General features: G+C 33.1%; 1 protein-coding gene across 4 annotated transcripts in view; it reads left to right on the top strand.

Moving 5' to 3' along the window:
• The window catches only part of Tsc22d2 (TSC22 domain family member 2), a 43,372-nt gene that overhangs the window by 8,211 nt on the left and 16,446 nt on the right, over window positions 1–18,715 (top strand). The window contains exons 2-3 of one of the 4 annotated variants that reach the window (XR_007834014.1): window positions 5,138–5,209; window positions 13,742–13,900. The exons of 1 other annotated variant lie outside the window; for it this stretch is intronic. Coding sequence is in view for 1 of the 3 variants with exons in the window: in XM_051176988.1 (XP_051032945.1) it covers window positions 5,138–5,209 (72 nt within the window). In the remaining 2 variants the exon portion in view is untranslated. The remainder of the gene's footprint in view (window positions 1–5,137; window positions 5,210–13,741; window positions 13,901–18,715) is intronic. 2 more of the 4 variants (XR_007834015.1, XM_051176988.1) reach the window with 2 other exon arrangements.

Raw genomic sequence — 18,715 nt, forward strand, 5'->3', positions numbered from 1 at the left:
AAACCAGTCATTCAGCTCTGTAAATTTTCTATTTCTTGATAGTTCTCATCCTTCCTAATGCTGCAACCCTTTAATACAGTTCGTCATGTTGTGGCAACTCCCAACCATAAAATTATTTTTATTCTACTTCATAACTGTAATTTTGCTACTGTAATGAATCATCTGATACATGTGTGATATGTGTGATGTGCAACCCTAAAGGGGCCATGACCCACAGGTTGAGAACTGCTGGTGTAAATAAAGAATTCAATTTTATGTGAATAAACTATAATATAAGATAGTATGGAGTAAACATCTTCAGCTCCAAATTTCTTCTATAGATTATACCTTGAAATGGTACAAATTTTACCAAAAGTCTTCAGTTTTGGTGTGCAAGCATTAAGACTGATATGGGTGGGTGTTTTGCCTGCCTGCTTGTACCCATGGAAAAGAAGAATATTACACTAGTCCTGATATATAGTAATAATTAGAGCAAATTGTGTTCCAGTCTTGATTGTTTCAACTACTCTGCTGATTTAATTGATCAAATTATTTACTTTCCCTCAACCCCCTGAATTGGTAAAGTTAGAATGTGGGACGTGGTCATATTTTAAGGTTCTATCTAGTTCTATTGAACCCACACTTTTAGATGACTTTGGGAAGAACCTTTTGTCACAATCAATACAATGGCCACTACCATTGTATGATTGGTTGATTGGAAGGGAGAAAATGAAGCTTATTTCTTTACTTAAATACTTAAGTAAATTGAAGAAATACTCAAGTAAATTGAATGCAAAATAAACAGCTAAAGGAACAATACACCAGTCATTCAACTGTTGTAGTGTTCTCCAAGTAGTAAACTTTAGAGTACAGAAATGAAATTCTCTTCCAAAGTGGTAGTCTAAATGATTAGATTATATTTGGCATATGTATTAGAATTTGATGTAGTAAATAGTAAGTGCTAATAAGGAACATTTTAAGAAATTTGATTTCTTAATATAATCTGATTTCTGTTGAGATACTGTCTTTGCATATACTTGTATGTATATAGTTCATAACTTAAAATATCCAAACCAGGATAAATTGAAAACTTCTTATCTCCAGCCACCTAGTTCCTGTATTCAGAACCAACCTGTTATTTGTACATTCTTCTGACTTTTGAACTGAGTTTTAATTAAAAGGGCCATTCACATTAGATCACTGATGAAATGACTTGCTAAGTTCAAAGAAGTGACAGCTTGTGAATGAAACTGAAGAGTGAGACTTTTGTACTTGGTAAATTATTTGATTAACTTTACAGGAAACAGTGAAGGGCTTAATACCCCAATAAATTTAGATTCTTACATTAACATAGATGCTACTTAAAAGCATTTCTTGAAGTTTATATTACTAAAGTAGTGTTCTTCCTATAACTTATTTCAATGCTCATTTCAGTAATTATTGTATTATATATTCATGTGATAAATTGTGTTTTGGATGGGGGTGGTGTTGCACTGAGGCCCAAGTCTGAATTGTTTTTTGGTAGAATGTACTAAGTGGCGTGGTACACCTAGCTCTGAATTTAAATATTCCCTTTCCTTCAACATTACCGTGAATAGCAATGAGGTACTTGATTCATGTTAAGATTCTCTAATAAAGTTGGATTTTGTGCAACATGAAATTAAGGTGGATTGTGTCAAACCTTAAGAAAGGAAAATTACTGTAATCACTGATAGGTTATATTGTGACCATTTACCTGAAGGATACTTACAAATACTTAAAATCCACACATAAATTTGGGATGATCCTTGTTGGCTTTTTTTATTTGTCTGACTTCCATTTAAATCTTAAAAGCTGAATTTTGACTTATAGGAAAGAGGCTTTTGCTGAGTTGAGACATTCCTTTCCCTTTAAGCTTCACTAATGTTTTAGCTTTATTTTGAGATGTAGGATATGCATGTGTATTTCTTCTCCCTCCTATAGCTAAAGTAAGTGGATATGTGTTATATGTTTGTCACTGTCTTCATGTACTGGGAAATTGTGACAGACTGGTATATGAAGACATGGGATAGAGAAAGAAAAAGCCATTTGTAAATATCAGTGGGCACAATTAACTTAGAATTACATAAAAACTGAGGTTACTAAGGCCCCAAGGAAAGCTCTATTTGTAATAAGATCATGTCAGTGCCAAATGAAACTTGATAGCACAAAGTTGTAAATGACATATTATTAAACTTTTGTGCATTTTGACCAATATTTTCTTCTGCAAGAAATTACATTTGAAACCAGTTCCCTAACAACTTACTTGAATTAAATATAAACTACTAAGTGAAGCACTTCTTAGAAGAATAAGATGTAGTTTATATTGAATTTATTGTAGTCTAAATGAAACTGTTGTTTTCTTGTTTGTAGACATTTTTTAAAAGCACTGAATAAAATCTATCTTTCCTTTTCATACCCTGAGGTTTACTATTAATAGTAGATCATATTTTTTATTTTATGTTTGATTTATAAGAAACATTGTGCCATTACATTGAAAATATGATGGCATTTCATTACATTATTTGAAGCCAATTTGCTTAGCAAGTAAATTTGCTTCAAATTAAATATAGGTATTTCCAAAGCTGAAATATCTAAAGTTCTTTTTAAAAATGTCTTCCCTCTGAAAATATTAAATTTAAAATGCTCTTTATAAAGAATTTGTAATTCCAAACTGGGTACTAACTTCAAAGTTAGAGTATTAGTCTCCTCCTTCTGGTTTCTTTGAGTCATTCCATTTAAGTTGAAGTTTCTAAACAATATAAGGAATCACAATTCAGTTCTCATATGGTCCTGGGCAGACCTGATTTAATTGGTGGTGAGAGGAGCCAAATTATGTTTCCAGTTCATCTGCCTTTTGTCTTACTTAGCTGACTTGATTTTGAAGTACAGTGAAAAAAAGGCAGCCTCATAAAAGTTAGATGATGTCAGAATCCTCTTAAACTTTGTGGTTGAAAATTCTAATCTGTGCTTTTGATTGCCTTAGACCTAATTAAGTAAAAAGGGTTCAAAGAATCGAAAGGAAATAAGAGTAAGGAAAGTGGTAAAAACTACATTGTTAAAAATCCTAATTAATCCAACAGTTACTCTGGTGATTGCATTACCCAGTGTCTGTGCCTTTCCTAGTTTATCAAAAGTGGTATCTACTGATTAAAATCTAAAGTGCAGTATAAAAAAATGGGTGTGCATACAGCTCAGCTTGACTCAGTTCAGGTTTTGAAGTCATGATTCAGTTCTTAATTTAATGATTGTTGATATTTGATTGCTATTGCAGTCAGCTTTGTAAATAGTTTTAAGGGTTTTCCCACTTACATGTATATGCATATGTTTGTGTGAATGTATGCTGTGTGTTTGCCAGTGCTGGTAGAGGCCACAAGAGGGTGTTGGTTCTCCTGAAGCTGGAGTTACAATAAGTTGCTATCTGCCATCTGTGCTAGGAACTGAATCTAATTGTGTTCTTTTTTCTTTCTTTCTTTTTTTTTTTTTTTTTTTTTTTTTTTTTTTTTTTTTTTGTGACGGTCTCACTCTGTAGACCAAGCTGTCCTTGAACTCTCAGAGATCTGACTCCCAAGTGCTGGGATTAAAGGCACATGCCACCACCACCTGCAAGAAGTGTTCTTAACTGCTGAACCATTCATCTCTCCATCCCCAGAAACAGTTTTCTTACTGTACTATAATTCAGCAGCCTTTCTTAAGGCACCTACTAAGGTTTCAGAAAAGCATCTGAAAATTATTGCTTAATACCATAGTAGCAATTAGCCTTGGTTGTACCCAGAAGATTTAGTATGGTCACAGGTCTTCAACTATTGGACAAGATTAAATAAAACTATTGTATTATTTGATCATAATGCTTTACTATTTAGTAACTTATTTAAAGGAAGATAGAGCTAGAACAGTCAGGTTTTAACTCTGGTATGTTTACTACAGTGGTTTAAAAGCATAAAATTAGACCACCTATTCTGACATTGGGAAGTTACCCCTTACCCCTTTTAGGTAGGGCTGTTATGGAGATTGAGTCAATAAATGTAAAGCAGTTTGAATAACATCAGGTATATAGTATGTTCTTTGCTGCTGTTCTTATACTATAGCATGACTCAAACATTTGGTTGTTTTGTTTTTCCTTGTGGCCTCAAAGAAGAAAGATTGATTGATTGAGTGGATGATTCCATGGAGTTGGGCTCCTAGGCAGTTGTGAGTGGGTACTAGGAATTAAACGTGGGTCCTCAGCAAGAGCAGATAGGCTCTCAACCTCTGAGCCATCTTCTGTAGCCCTGAGTCAAGGGTTTTTAAAGGTACATGTTAGCTTCCCTGAAGTACAGGTGGATGGTAAGGAAGGCATTAGAATTACCCTTAATGAGTGATAACTGTTAGGAACCAGGTTAGTTGAAAGCTTAGCTCCATGAGAAATTATTCCTAACATACAGGATCAATTGTTGGCCTGACATAACTGGAGTTGGCCTACATGAGCTCATCAGTTACTTACAGTTCTGTGGTGTTGGCTCTAGGGAATGTGTTCCTGGGGATAGTAGGAGTGAGTAATACAGTTAATAGGTTTTTCCCCTTTAAAGGGGGCAGTATACTCATGCAAAAAATTAGAATACTTCCATACAATTGCATTGCTCCCCCCTCCCACACACACACTAGACAAGAGAAACTACATACAAAAAATTTAAAGTGGAAATGTATCATGTCCAACAAAGGAAGAACTCTTCATTATTCATCATTAACCCTTCTCACTTTTAACAAATACTAGAAACTTTGTGTTGTACAAGGATATGCTACTGGAGAACAACAGCCAGAACCACAGATGACCATTAAGACATCTGATACAACGTGGTATTGATAGGCTCTGAACTGGTTACATTTATGTGTATGTGCACACACTTGGATGCTAGAATATAACTTTAGTGGTTATTCTTTCTTTTAGAACTTTGATCTCGAATTACTATAGATTCCGAATTTTGTATGCTTTATAATTTCTTCCAAAGTATTGTTTTAAACAATCTCAACGTTCTCTTTTTCGTTTTTCAAATTTAAGTGGTTAGACTGTATGAGAATCTAAAATCTTCCATTTTTTTGTAAGTACTGAATATACTGTACATTCTCAACTTGATTTCCATTTGATTCTTGGATCTCACAGGAATCCTTCAACTGCTTTCTACCAAGCGTTCCATTTGAACACGTTTCAGGAATCAAAGAGCCTCTGGGATAGGTATGATTACTTGATATGGAATGCATACATAGAAAAGTGTATGCATGAATTGCTTTGCATAAAACTGATTTTTGTTAAAGGGGGAACCACATGGTATCTAGCATGGGACAAAGCAGCAAAATAAACCAAAAAGACTATTTTCTGTAGAATATAAATGTGCTTTTTATTTTACTGTGCCTATTTAATCTGTTTTTAAGGATTTACATATTGTTGTGAAATAATCACTTAATAATATGTTTTAATACAAAACATTTTTTCTATTAATCAGTCTTAATTTTGTGTTGTTTTATAGGATTTATAACAAAACAAATGCCATTTCAAAAATTTAAAAAACAAAAAACAAAAACCGGATGAGGGACAAGACCTGAATAACAAAATTGTCATTAATTTTGACAAGGAATTGTCACCACGTTTACTTGTTAGAATTTCATATATCTATATAATTGTAAGGCCCCAACACAGGTTGCTTTTTCACAGATACTGTTTAGGTCTTATTTTTCATGTTTAAAAAAAAAAAGAATCCTTGATTTCATTTTGGCAAAAGATACTTTGGTTTATCTTTCTGCTTAACACACATTTTTAAATAGTATATGCTTTGTTCAGTTATTTGGCTGAATATTTATTAGCAATCCATCATTCTGTGTGTAATTAATAGGAGTTAAGCACAGTGTTTTTTAAATTCCCATAAAGCTTGTTAGATTCTTTTAACTCTGCCTGGCAACGCATTTGTGTCATCTGGCATATTTTTGGATAACACTCATAGACTCAACTCTACCTCTTTCATTAGAAAAGAGAGTTGCTAAGTGCATGTACATGTCATATTAAGACATGACCTACATTGCCTTAATAGTAAATAGTAAAACGTTTAATTTTTAGGCTTGATTTGTTTGTGTATATAACTCTAAAGATATTTTCTAATACTTTATACTTTATATCTTTTAGATGGTTTGTTCCTTAACCAAAAATCATTTTAAACAGTTTTTTAACAGGAAATTTTAAAATTCGTAATACTGTGAATATAATCAAGCTTTAATTAGTTTCGCCCTAACAACACAAGGTATTATAAAGAAATACATAGTAGATTATAGTATGAAACAGATGAAGTTTTAATATAAGTATGCCTTATACTTTTCCTGAATATAAAGGAAATATAGTACTCTATTTGAATATGATAAGTTTTAAATGCAGTTTAATTATTTCATAAAATATCATGTCATTCATACATTATGGAAAGATTTGACCTTTATTTTCTATAATTTTGATCTAATATTAAAATGGTCCTTTTGTTTCATTGTCAGATAACAATAGAAGTTACTTGCTCATAATTTGTTGTTGTTGCTAAATACTTGTTCCTTTTATTAGATAACAGATACTTTTAGCATCTCAGAAGTGAGGCAGGTCCTATATCTAAATTGTTCCTCATAGGTTAAAAATATATTTCTGGGATGGGAAAAAGGCAGTAGACCTGAACTTATATCCCTATAACCCATGTTTAAAAAAAAAAAAAAATCAAATGTGGCAGTCCAGATACAAGAAGAAGGTAGCAATAGGACAATCCCAGGATCTCACTGGCCTGCTGGTCTATCAAATATAGCCAATCAGCAAGGTCCAGAATCATTGAGGGACCTTGCCTTGATAACTAAGATTGGGAAATGATAGAGTAAGACACGCAAGAAGTAACTGCCTTTATTAGTTCTAACAGAACAGTTTGAACAACTTTATTTGGCAGATACCTACCGACTTGTTAACTGACACTGAGAAAGCACTGTGGTTCTATTTTTCTCATAGCAAATGGGTTAAAGATTTTTGTAATACTAGGTTTAAAATATCAATTTTAACTTTGAATCTCACCAAATAGCCTAATTTGGGACTTTTGTAAATTTGGGGGTTTGTAATGTGTGTTTAGTTGTCATTTTGTTTGATTTTCTTTTTCCTTTTTTTTTCCAATTTGTCAAATAAGTATTTTACAAAGATAATTCTGTTGTTAAATAGAAACTCAAGAATTTAGGACAGTGGTTCTCAACTTTCCTAATGCTGGGACACTTTAACAGTTTTTCATGTTGTGGTGACCCCCCCCCCCAGCCATAAAGTTACTTTGTTGCTACTCACAACTATAATTTTGCTACTGTTTTGAATTGGAATGTAAATATCTGACTGCAACCCCAAAGGGATTGCAACCCACAGGTTGAGAACCACTGGTTTAAGAGGCCATAAGTCCTATATGGCCTCTTTATGGCATAAATTTGCCTATCAGCAGGGGTAGCCTTTTTAAGACCTATTTTTATTGGGTAGTGGGGTATGCTACTTGTGTGTAGGTACCTATGGAGGCCAGAAAAGGGCATCAAATCTGGAGCTGGAGTAACAGGTAGTTGTGAGCCATCCAGTTACGTGGGTGCTAGGAACCAAACATGGGTCCTCTGGAATAGTTGGAAGTGCTCTTAACGATTGAGCCATCTCTTTCAGTCCTGGGAATGGCATTTTAAGACAGCTTTGATTATTCATGCTTCAGTATCTGAATGAGATCAATGCTTGTACACTCAAATTATGAATAACTATTATGCTATTATTCTTTAACTTACCAGTTGTCCTTTGTTTCTTCCTTTATTTAAGATAGAATTAATAATTTGAGAGTTTTTTTTCAGTAGCCGTGTGTGTGTGTGTGTGTGTGTGTTTATTATCTGAATATAGCCTTTGTCTATATTCAGATACTCTTTTCTGAGGTGTCCATTGTTTTTCTCACTTACATACTGAAATTGAAGCTACTCTGAAGCCTTTTAGGTGCCATCATAGTTTTATGTTCCTCATTTGTCAGTTGAAGAGTCCTCAGGAAAACAGTCAGTGGAATTACAAATATATGAGGAGAGTGATACTGATAGCTAGGTTATCCGATCTAGCCCCTTCTTAAGGTCTTTTCATTAAAATAAATAGTATATCTTATGTAATTACCTTTCTGAGAGGTTATATTATGCGAAGTCCATTTTTATGGTATCCTTAGCATTTTAGTGTTGCTAAATTTTGACTACCTTTTAAATATTGTGTTCATTCTTAGTTTTCTTAAGTCTACAGAATTAGTTTAGAAACCTGTCTCAGTAATCACTGAAAATCAAACATCATTATGAGGTTTTGTCTATGAAACCTTAATGTAAGAATTATAACAGTTTTTACCATCTTTTAAATGTCATGCCAATAAGATAAGGAAGCACTAGAGAGAAGACTAAAGGGAAGAAACCAGACTGCTTTTAAGAATTTGCTTTATGAATAAACACTTGGAGTGTTTTGTCTTCATAAGGGACTTGGTTAAATATAGTAAGTTTGATAAGCATTTTCAAGGGATGCATGATTTCCTTGAGTTAGCTTGTCATGGTAACAGCAATATTTAAATGAAATTAGTAAGGAAAGTGATTAGATATCATTATTTGACACAAATTCATTGATTGTATAATATCAGGAAAAGCAAGATTGTAAGATTCAATATCTACTTCTAATGAGCTTGGTCTTACTTTGGGAAAAGATAAAGAGAATCATTATCACATAATTGAAAATGGTGGCTCTTTATAATATCCAAGCACTTTCCACTTCACAAGGAAAGTTGGAGTGATTGCCCAAAGTTGTTTCAGAAGGTAGCGTTCATAGTTGAAAGTGGGTAGAGTTTGGTATTGCAGAGCTAGAAAACTGAGGAAAAGAAGCAATCCAGTTAGAGGAATGGTACTGTGGATCATTGTGAAAATATAGGGGTTACATATATGTATGGGTAAATATAAGAAGAATAGTTGGATATAATTTATGCATAATATAAAGACAGAAAAGAAAAACTTGATGAAACAAAGAAAAAGTATGATTGTCAAAAAGTAGGAATTATTAGTAAGATTTTACAGCTTGTGAATTATAAGGAAGCACTCAAACAACTCCGAAGTGCTGAAACCCCAATTGATAGAGGGAATGTTCATATTATAGGATGTGTTAGTGAAAGAATTAGTTTAAATAGATGATGGGGTTTATTGTTTTAGCTGTTTCATGGCTTAGTTGACAAACTAGTAGAAATATCCAGGTATGCAGCTGGATAAAGAAGTAAGATACTGAAGAATTTTTTTCCTCTGTATTTATAGTTCAAACTTTAGAACAGGCCAGGATTCCAAGATAGTAGGGTAAGAGAGGTTCAAGCCAGAACCATAAGCAATACCACCTAACACTGAGATCAGAAGAGGAGATCATAAGAAACAGGTGTTTTAGAAATGGGAACATTCTGGAAATAATCACTTACTAACCAAAAGAAGAAAAAATGTTTTTATCTGTTCTTATACAATTGTCTGCTGCCACAGTTTTAACCATAAATCTTAACCTTATTCTTTGCAGTACTATTTCATTAATTCCTAAACATTTCTTTTAGTTTTTCTGTAGTTCAGTTGAACACCTGATATATTGATAACTGTTTTCTGCACATTGATAGGCTTCAAATTGGCAATGAGAAATTGTTCAGCTGTTTACCAGTCTCCCTGACTGTTCCTTCATTTACTACCTTCATTGTGTAAATTACTCAACCTAAATCACCCATCCTACTTTTAAGACTCATGGTAATTATTTTCAGGGTGAAATTTTAGATCACTTAAGAAGGTATCTATTGTTTACTTATATCTCTCCCATATTTTAAGAAAACCACATCTTCAAATAGCACAAAATTTGTAAATTAATTCACTAAATTATTTTACAAAATCTTGAACTTTATAGCAAAAATTTATTAGGAATTATCATTGGACTTGCTCAGACTAAAAGAAAATTTAATACACCCTAAAATTACTGAACTAGAACAAACAAAACATCTTTCTTTTGTTATTCCTTTTTTTTTTCCTTTTGTATTCCTCAACAGTTTAAAAATTTAGGTTCATACTTCTTCAATGTATTTAAACTCATGTGTGCATGAGTTTATAAGCTCTTTGGGAAGAAATATTAAATGAAATTTTAATTCTTTTTTTTAAGATTTGGAGTACTGGGAGAGATGTGTATGTCTGACTTTTAAACTGTAGATGGCATTCTTTAGGTGCCTACACACACATTCTCATACTAACACTGCAAATAAATCCTTGGCTATTTTGGTTTGAGTAATTGATCAAAAGAACTTATAAATGCTATGGATTATCAAATATTAGCTTCTGTGTTTGGACTTTAGTTGGCTATTTCTAAAATATTATATTTGAAAGAAATAAATTTTAATAGATGAAAATACTTTATTAACCTTTGCTAAATAACTTTTTAAAATAGCATTTCATGTTAAGGCAGTTTACCTCTTCAGAATTTGAAGATTCATTATTATAAATAGTAAAAGATTTGAATGATGTTACTTTTTTTTTTTTTTTCAGGATTTTAATTCTGTAGTATTTGGACCATAAATAGTGCTATCCTCGGATTATTAAAATATGTATGCAGGCAACATGGCTGTCACTGTCCATAGTTACTTAAGAATGTATACTGTGTCAGGCATCATGGCACAGGCTTTTAATAACAACACTCGTGAGGCAGAGTTTGGGATCAGCCTACATAGCAGTCTACATAGCAACTTCCAAGGCAGCCAAAGCTACACATACAGAGGCTGGGGATTGTGACTTAGTAGTAATGCTAAGTTGTATCTATAGTATGTGAGGCCTTGGCCACAAGCCTTATCACTGAAAGAGAAGAAAAAACAGGGTGAGCAAGGGAAATGACTCAGTGAATAAATTGCTTGCCAAACATGAGACCTTAGGTTTGATTCCCAGTAGGCACATTTTGGGGGTTGGGAGGAGCCGGAAATAGCAACACGTACCTGTTAATCCAGCACTGGAGAGGATCCCTGAGCCTTAATGGTCAGCCAATAAGAAGGCCTTATTTCAAAAGAAGTCTAAAGTGAGTAAGACACTTGATGTATACTTCTGGTCTTCATATCCACTCCTTCACACACATTTCACATGAATACACACATGTGCATACAAAAAATAAAAAATATATATTATCATTAGGAGCTTTTTGGTTGTGTCATAATATATTAGACCAGTTATAGAATATTTGTTGTAGTTTCTGTGTTAATTGCTGGGAACATGTAGTCTTCCCATGTTATTACTCAAGTAATATTTGAGCTAATTGCTTATCTTAGGGTTGGTTTTTGGAGACAGGATTTCTCTGTGTAGCTTTGGAGCCTGTCCTGGAATTCTATGTAGACCAGGCTGACCTCAATGAAATTGGCCTGCCTCTACCTCCCAAGTGCTGGGATTAAAGACATGTACTATCAATACTCGGCTTATCTTAGGTATTTCTATGTGTAAAAGTGTAGGGAGCATTTTTGAACAGCATGAAGTCTTGTCTCCATATTCATGGATAGTCTTACAGAATTTTTATAATATTTTAAAAGAAATAGGGTTCATACTTGAAAATGGAGTCGTGTATGACTCCAAAGGTATGCATGCAAATAGCAAACAACAGGCTGGAGTTGTAGTTCTCAGTGGTAGTGTATTCACCCACTTAAAATCCTGGGTTTAACACCCAGTATTTCAAGGAATTTCCCCAAAAATTATTTGGGGAAATCTCACAGGCATGTTATTCAATGTCCATCACTTTTCAAGTTAATACTTGGAAATTTTAAGTCATTCATCCTGCCCTTGTTTTGTTTGTTTGCTTGTTTTGTTTTGTTTCTTTTCCCATAAAGAAAGGTGAACTAAGTGGTGGTAAGCATAAACCTAGTTCTTAACCAAAAACTTTCAAGAGCACATTGTCATTTATGTGTCTTCCTAAAAATAGAGATATTGTTAGACTATGTTTGACAGAGCTTTCTAGGTACTCATAAAAGGAATTTCTAATGTTAACATTTCAAAGGCTATCTGATTAATCTTTATTCATCTATAAGTACTTCAGCTATCTAGATTCCTTTTAGAGTAAGACTTCAAATGTGACCCTGTCCTATACAGCAACTAATTCATTTAAATGTGTGCTCAAGGAAAAAAATTGAAGTAGAAGTTTTATATTTCTTAAATGTAGTTTCTAAACTCTGAAATTACTATGTTTGCACAATATGCATGTTTTTTCCTAAAAGCTTATCTATAAAATTACATAATTTGCTATATATATGTCCAGTTTAATTCTATCCTCCAAAGGCTTCTTAAGCATTTTCTGTAATAATACTATGTGTATTAACAAAGAGTCCATCAGTTTGCTCTTTAAATGGCCAGTTATTTCAAACCTTCTGGACAAGCAAATTAGGAATGCTATCAATACACATTTCAGGAAGCATTTAGTTCCTTAAATAGTACATATATGTTATCTTTTGTGGGATTTTTCCCATAACAGAGTAAATTAAAATTAGACATTTAAAAAATATTAAGTATTTTGACTTCTAGAATTATAACTAAAATTTTTGAGAGACATTTGGTGATAATTAAAGAAGTGATCACAGCTTTGGATAAATATGGATTTTTGCCTTCACCAGGTGATTTCATTATAAGCTTATGCTTTGGGGGAAAAAAATCCAATTCATATCATTTTAATGACATCAAATGTGTTGTGAGATTACATTTGGAAAGATTGTATTTGTAAGTAACCATATATGATAGAAAAGTTCCATTCAAAGGTAAAATCTGTGGCAGCATACCACACCACATACATTTAGGTCAGATATCTTAGAAAGCTGCAGAGTTTCCTTTCCAGGACTGTCTGGAGTTTTGAACATACTGATCTTCCTCAACAATGGGCCTCTTTCTTTCTCCCTTCTCTTTGCCCCTGAACCCATTAAATCATTTTATTTAGAGTGCTAATTAAGTAAAACTGTATTCACAGTTGTTGCCTTTGCTGTGGATCACTAGCAACTAAAAATAAAAATAGGTATTATCAGATAGAAAATGCTTTTTATGATGTAATTTTTCAGGGATTGAAATAGATACCCAATAGGAAACTTTTCTGGCAAAAAATTAATAATTTAAGAAGATTAGTTTTGGCCATTTTAAAATTCTTCCCCAGTTTACTTTGACACCCTTACCAAAATGATATCCAGGACTGCTGAATAATTCAGGTTATACTATTTCTGAACATAAAGCATGTGATAAAGTTTATTCTTATCAACATGTCTACTTTAATAATTGGGACAGACAGAGGTGTCGGAATAAAAGTGAAGTGCTATCTTAAGCATCAAAGTGATCCATGTAGATGTTTATGATCCTGTCAGCTGTATTAGAGTTTAGAAACATACATAGATATGGACCATAGAGTAATGCTCCAGTGTCATTACATAGGGTTAAAACTGTCCATATCAGGTTGCATGGTGTTAAATCAGATTTCTGGATCGTGATCTTGAACTTTTAATTGGTTCCATTTCTGTTTGACTCTTCACTGACAAGTATTCTGGTGGCCTGAAAGTCCGTGTTGGAATTTAAGTTTTAAGAATCCAAATCAAATATTTCAAATTATTTTACATCTAAAAATATCAATTGTGTAATCATGGTAAAACATAAACCTTTGCTATAAACAATTTTAAAGGCTATTTGATTAAAGCACTTATTTACTTAAACTCTTTGCTAGAATTTTTTTTAGAATTCAGCATCGGAGGAGGAATGTGACATAATAATGATCGAAAGCCGAAAGTTTAAAAGTTGTGATGCCCTCACATGGTTGGAGGGTTATTCTAGCTTCTAAGGACTGAATGTTGTCCACAAGAGTGTCTCATCAGGTCATAAATTGGTAAGACTTAATGGATTAGATTTTATGTACTATACCTGATGTTATTGTATTGAGATGACTATATGAACAAAATGAGCACGTTGTATAATTAATAGTATAAAATATAAGTTGAAACTTGGAATTTTAAATACTTGGATTATGTAATCATTTTGAAGTCTCACAAAGCTCAAGACCCTATCCCTGTAATAGTATTTATTAAATACATCAGTTTAAAAAAGAAAGTGAAATCCTGTAAGATAGTGACATTAAATACTTGTGTTGCATCTGTTAAAGATGCTTACAGTGTAGTGAAAAACCCAAAATACTTTGCAGCTATTTTTCCAGGAAATACTTGAGAAGTAATTATTTTCTTTAAAAGAAAAAAAAAAAGGAATATATTTATTTTTTCATAAAATATTGTATAAGTTGATTTTATTTCCTTGGAGGATTTTACTTTCTTCATAAAGGCCATCTTTAAATGTTTCTAAACACAGTTTAATTTTTTTCCAGTTCTTATGTTGAGAATACTTAAATGCCAGTGTCATTTAAAAACAGTATATTAGATGTCAGTATATAATTTTTTTATATCCTGAAAATTAATTTCTTCAAGAATTCTCTGTTTAGGAAATCACTTGTTTTATTTATCTTCTCTGGTTTGTTTTCTAGGTCTGTATTTTGATGAAGTGGGCTCTTAGTAAGATAAGATCTTAAATTTTTTAGTAGGAAATTCATATTTTCAAATGAAAAAAGTATGAGCTAAATTATATGTCCATAATTGTATTGTATGGAATTAATATTCTTATTAAGGTATGTTACACTTACACTGCAAAGCTATCAAGAACTTTTTGAAGTTCTAAGAAAGCTAAAAGGTGTGGGTTGATAGCAGCTGAGGCTGTTTCAGCTTTGTCCTCAGGCAGACATAGATCTTTGTTTACTATCTCCTTTGTCCACTGTCTCCTTGTCCATATTTATGCCTACTCTGTCTTCTGAGTAATATCCTGTTGTTTCTAGTGTGGTTTTCTGTAACTTCTCTATAAACTTAAATTCCTTCAAGTGGTAATTATGAGTCTGGAATGACATAAAACAAACCAGTAAGTTCTTTCTTTTTTATTATTCTATATACTTCTTGTTCATTTTCTATAACATCAGCATAAGTCAATCAAAAGAATGTCTTAATTTCACTGATGTACAATGGTTACAGGCTTCAGAAAATTATAAATTTTAGAAATTTGAGGTAGAATTATTTGTGCAGTCTCATATGTAAAGCTAAGAGTGTTTTTCAGATCTTCAAGAATAGTTAATATCAATAATGAAAATTTTGGCTGGGCTTGGTGGCACATGCCTTTTAATCCTAGCATTCCGGGGGCCAAGTTTGAGGCCATCTTGATCTAACATAGCAAGTTCCAGGACAGCTGATACTACATAGTGAGACCTTCTTTGAAAAATAACAAGTAAACCGTGTTTTATAAAGCAAGCCCTATTTGTCATTCAAGTTTATGATTTACAAGAGGAATTTTTAACAAGTATATCCATTCTAGCTGCTTAGTTTAAAAGAAAGGAAGGAAGGAAGGAAGGAAGGAAGGAAGGAAGGAAGGAAGGAAGGAAGTTAGTAAGTCCTCATACTGCTGGTTCTGGTGGTAAATGCCTTTAATGTCAGCACTTGAGAGGCAGAGGCAGGTGGATCTCTGTGAGTTCCGAGGCCAGCCTGGTCTACAGAGCAAGTTCCAGGACATCCAGGGCTACACAGAGAGGTAGGGAGTGGGAGAATACTATACTGTTAATCCTTGTTCAAGTGTTGATTGGATTCCTCTACAAACTAGTTGTGCTTTTGCTACTGTTAGACACTCACTGTACTCAGTATTCTTGGTACATTAATTATGACTTAGGTAAGTCATAATTATATAGATACCATCTATCAATATCCCTGATGAGAATTTTTGCTGTTTCGTGTTAGGGTTTGGTTTGAAGCAGGGTCTCACTATATAGCCCTGAGTGGCCTGGAACTTGCTGTGTAGACAGGGTGGTCTTGAATTCTCAAAGACCCTCCTTTCTGCCTCCAGGATGCTATTATTATTAAAGGTATGCACAACCATGACTATCAAATTTTCTTGTTTTGCAGAAAATTGGAGGCACTAGGAGTTTAAGTTTAGCTCTAATTGGTATATTCAGTATTGGTATGCTTACATGGAGAGTAACCCTAGATAACTTGGTAGATAAGTTTATATTATATAATACATGAATACATAAATTTAACTCATATTGATCTTAAGTGCAACATGTCATTCTCTATTAACAAAATCATCTTTTAAACCATGAAGTATTTTGAAAATACAGGTTGTGAATTGTATAGTGTCAAATTATTTTTACATTAGAAAACATTTTGTTCAAGTTTAATGTTTACGATTATAAGCAAATAAATGTGCATTATAATTTTTTTAAAGAATGCCTTGAGCCTGCAAGATGGCTTCGATGGCAAAGGTGCTTGACAACAAGCCCAGTGACTTGAGTTAAACCCCCATGATCCATGTAAAAGTAGGAGAGAACCAACTCCCACAAGTTGTCCTCTGACCTCCATGTGCACATCATGGTACCTTCATGTGTATGCACACATACAAACACACACTAAAGTAAATAATGTGAAACATTAAAGTCTTAGTGCCTATTGAGAATGCTATTAAATAAGATTATTAAGAAACTCACCCTCACTATGTGGTAGTGGCACACACCTTTAATCCCAGCACTTGGGAGGCAGAGTCAAGCTGTGAGTTGAGGCCAGCCTGGTATACAGAGTGAGTCTTAGGACAGCCAGAGCTGTTTGACAGAAAAGAAAAAAAAAAAAAAACCTGTCTGAAAAAAAAAAAAAACAGAAAGAAAAAAAAAATCCACCCTTTAATGATCAAGCATTATAAATAGCAAAAACTTAAGGAGGCTGTTTTGTAGGATAGTGGGAAATATATGTAAAGCTGTACTAACTACTTCATAAGAATTTCTCACTTTGTGAATTTTTTACTTTATTGTATATCTATTGGAAAACCTTTTATTTGTACTTTTTAAACATTTATAAAGCAAAAAAAATTTTTAGGTACATAAACCTTTAATCTTGTGTGTGCTATGAACATATCTTTTTTGTTTTGATTTTAACCCTTATAACCTATTATATATTTTAAATATAGAGAACTATTAAACATTTTAAAGTTCTGTGTGTCTGAATATGACTTAAAGCCAGGCATGGTGGTACACACCTAATCCTAGCACTTACAAAGTAGAGGCAGGAGGATTGAAGAGGATAATAAATTTGATAAGAAGATTCTGCCTCAGAACTTAAGAGCTTGTTGTTATAAGGTTCATGATATACTGATTGCATAAAATGTGCAAAGCTTTGGGTTCAGTCTGCAGCATCACAATAGTACATGGAAAAAGAAAGGGAAGGTAATCCATAATGATGCTGCTTAAACAAGTTCAATTAAAATCCTAGAAGTTTGCTTACTCTTCATTTAAATTGACATTGTTTGAAGACCAAAGACAAACTTTGTTTAATGTCAAATGATTAAAACTATACAAATAACTTGATATCTAATCAGAATATGAAAATCTTAGCTTTAAACTGTTGTTTTTTTAAGAATACATTTATGCATCACATTCTTTAGTTAGCAAATAAATATAAATATACATACATATATATATATGTATGTATGTCTGTATGTATGTATGTATGTTTTTAAAACATGACCGCTCTACTGGGCTAGCTCTTTGCCAATGGCTTTCCTTGGCAAATAGCGCATGTTTTTGTCATCTCTGACTTTATGTAATCTCCATGTCAACTTAAAGATGACTCTTAAAGCTTCACATAATTGTCCTTTCAAGGGCTTCTCATAGGGATTCTAATCTTGCCACACATTGCCTGCCTTTTAAGTCCTTCCTTTGGGTATCAGTGGAAGTTTCCATGGCCCCTCAGTACTTTAATTTCTGCATGGCTGCAAAGCCAGCTTCATTTAGGTGATACCAAAAAGATGATTACTACCGTTTAACCTGTAAGAATATTAGTACTTCGAATTCTATGAAAATGCTGAAGGTGCATTGTCTAGTTAGTTTATAGTACTCATATATGCATAGTTTGAAATGGTGATGAGGTGGTATTGTTTGATAGAAATCACAAGATGTCTTCTCTTTCATTGTTGATTGTATTTATGTTTCAGGGACTTCTTGGGGCTATTTGTGCCCAGATCTACTAATGTAAAAGGAATAAAATGTTGGGAATTTCTTCACACTCCCAAATCTAACTTACTAAGAAATCTCACTTGTTTAAAAGGCATCTTTGAAGGCATTATGAACTATCTATCTCATCTAACTAAATCTTCAAGTCTTTGTCCTGCTCTGCTCACTTCAGAATAATATTTGGTTTCTTTTACTTTCTCTTAAACTCATTTTTGATTGAATTGTCAAAGGGGTTAGTCAGTTGAGAGAACCTCATAGATAGGCATTTATGAAATATGATTATGCAACTCAGATTTTCACTAGATTAACCTCTGAATCTGTGACTGTAATATGAAAATGAAAGGCCTTTGTCAAAATTTTTATCTGAAAGATTAGGAATTTTGAAAGGCCACCTTGTTTTCCATGAATGCTGAATTCACTGGCATATACATCATACAGTTGCCTGTAGCATATAGAAACTGCTATACATTCCTTTCTTAATAAGTAAAACCAAATGTGAAGAACATTTTTAAAGGAGTATGCCATTAAAGGCCAGACTCACAATCAAAAAGTATAGAGAGCTGCAATCATTGACTTGACTTCCATTAACTTTAGTAGGGAGAAAAGCTTCTTGAGAGCTGT

This window comes from Phodopus roborovskii, unplaced genomic scaffold, assembly GCF_943737965.1.
Source record: "Phodopus roborovskii unplaced genomic scaffold, PHOROB, whole genome shotgun sequence".
NCBI classification, from domain to species: Eukaryota; Metazoa; Chordata; class Mammalia; order Rodentia; family Cricetidae; genus Phodopus; species Phodopus roborovskii.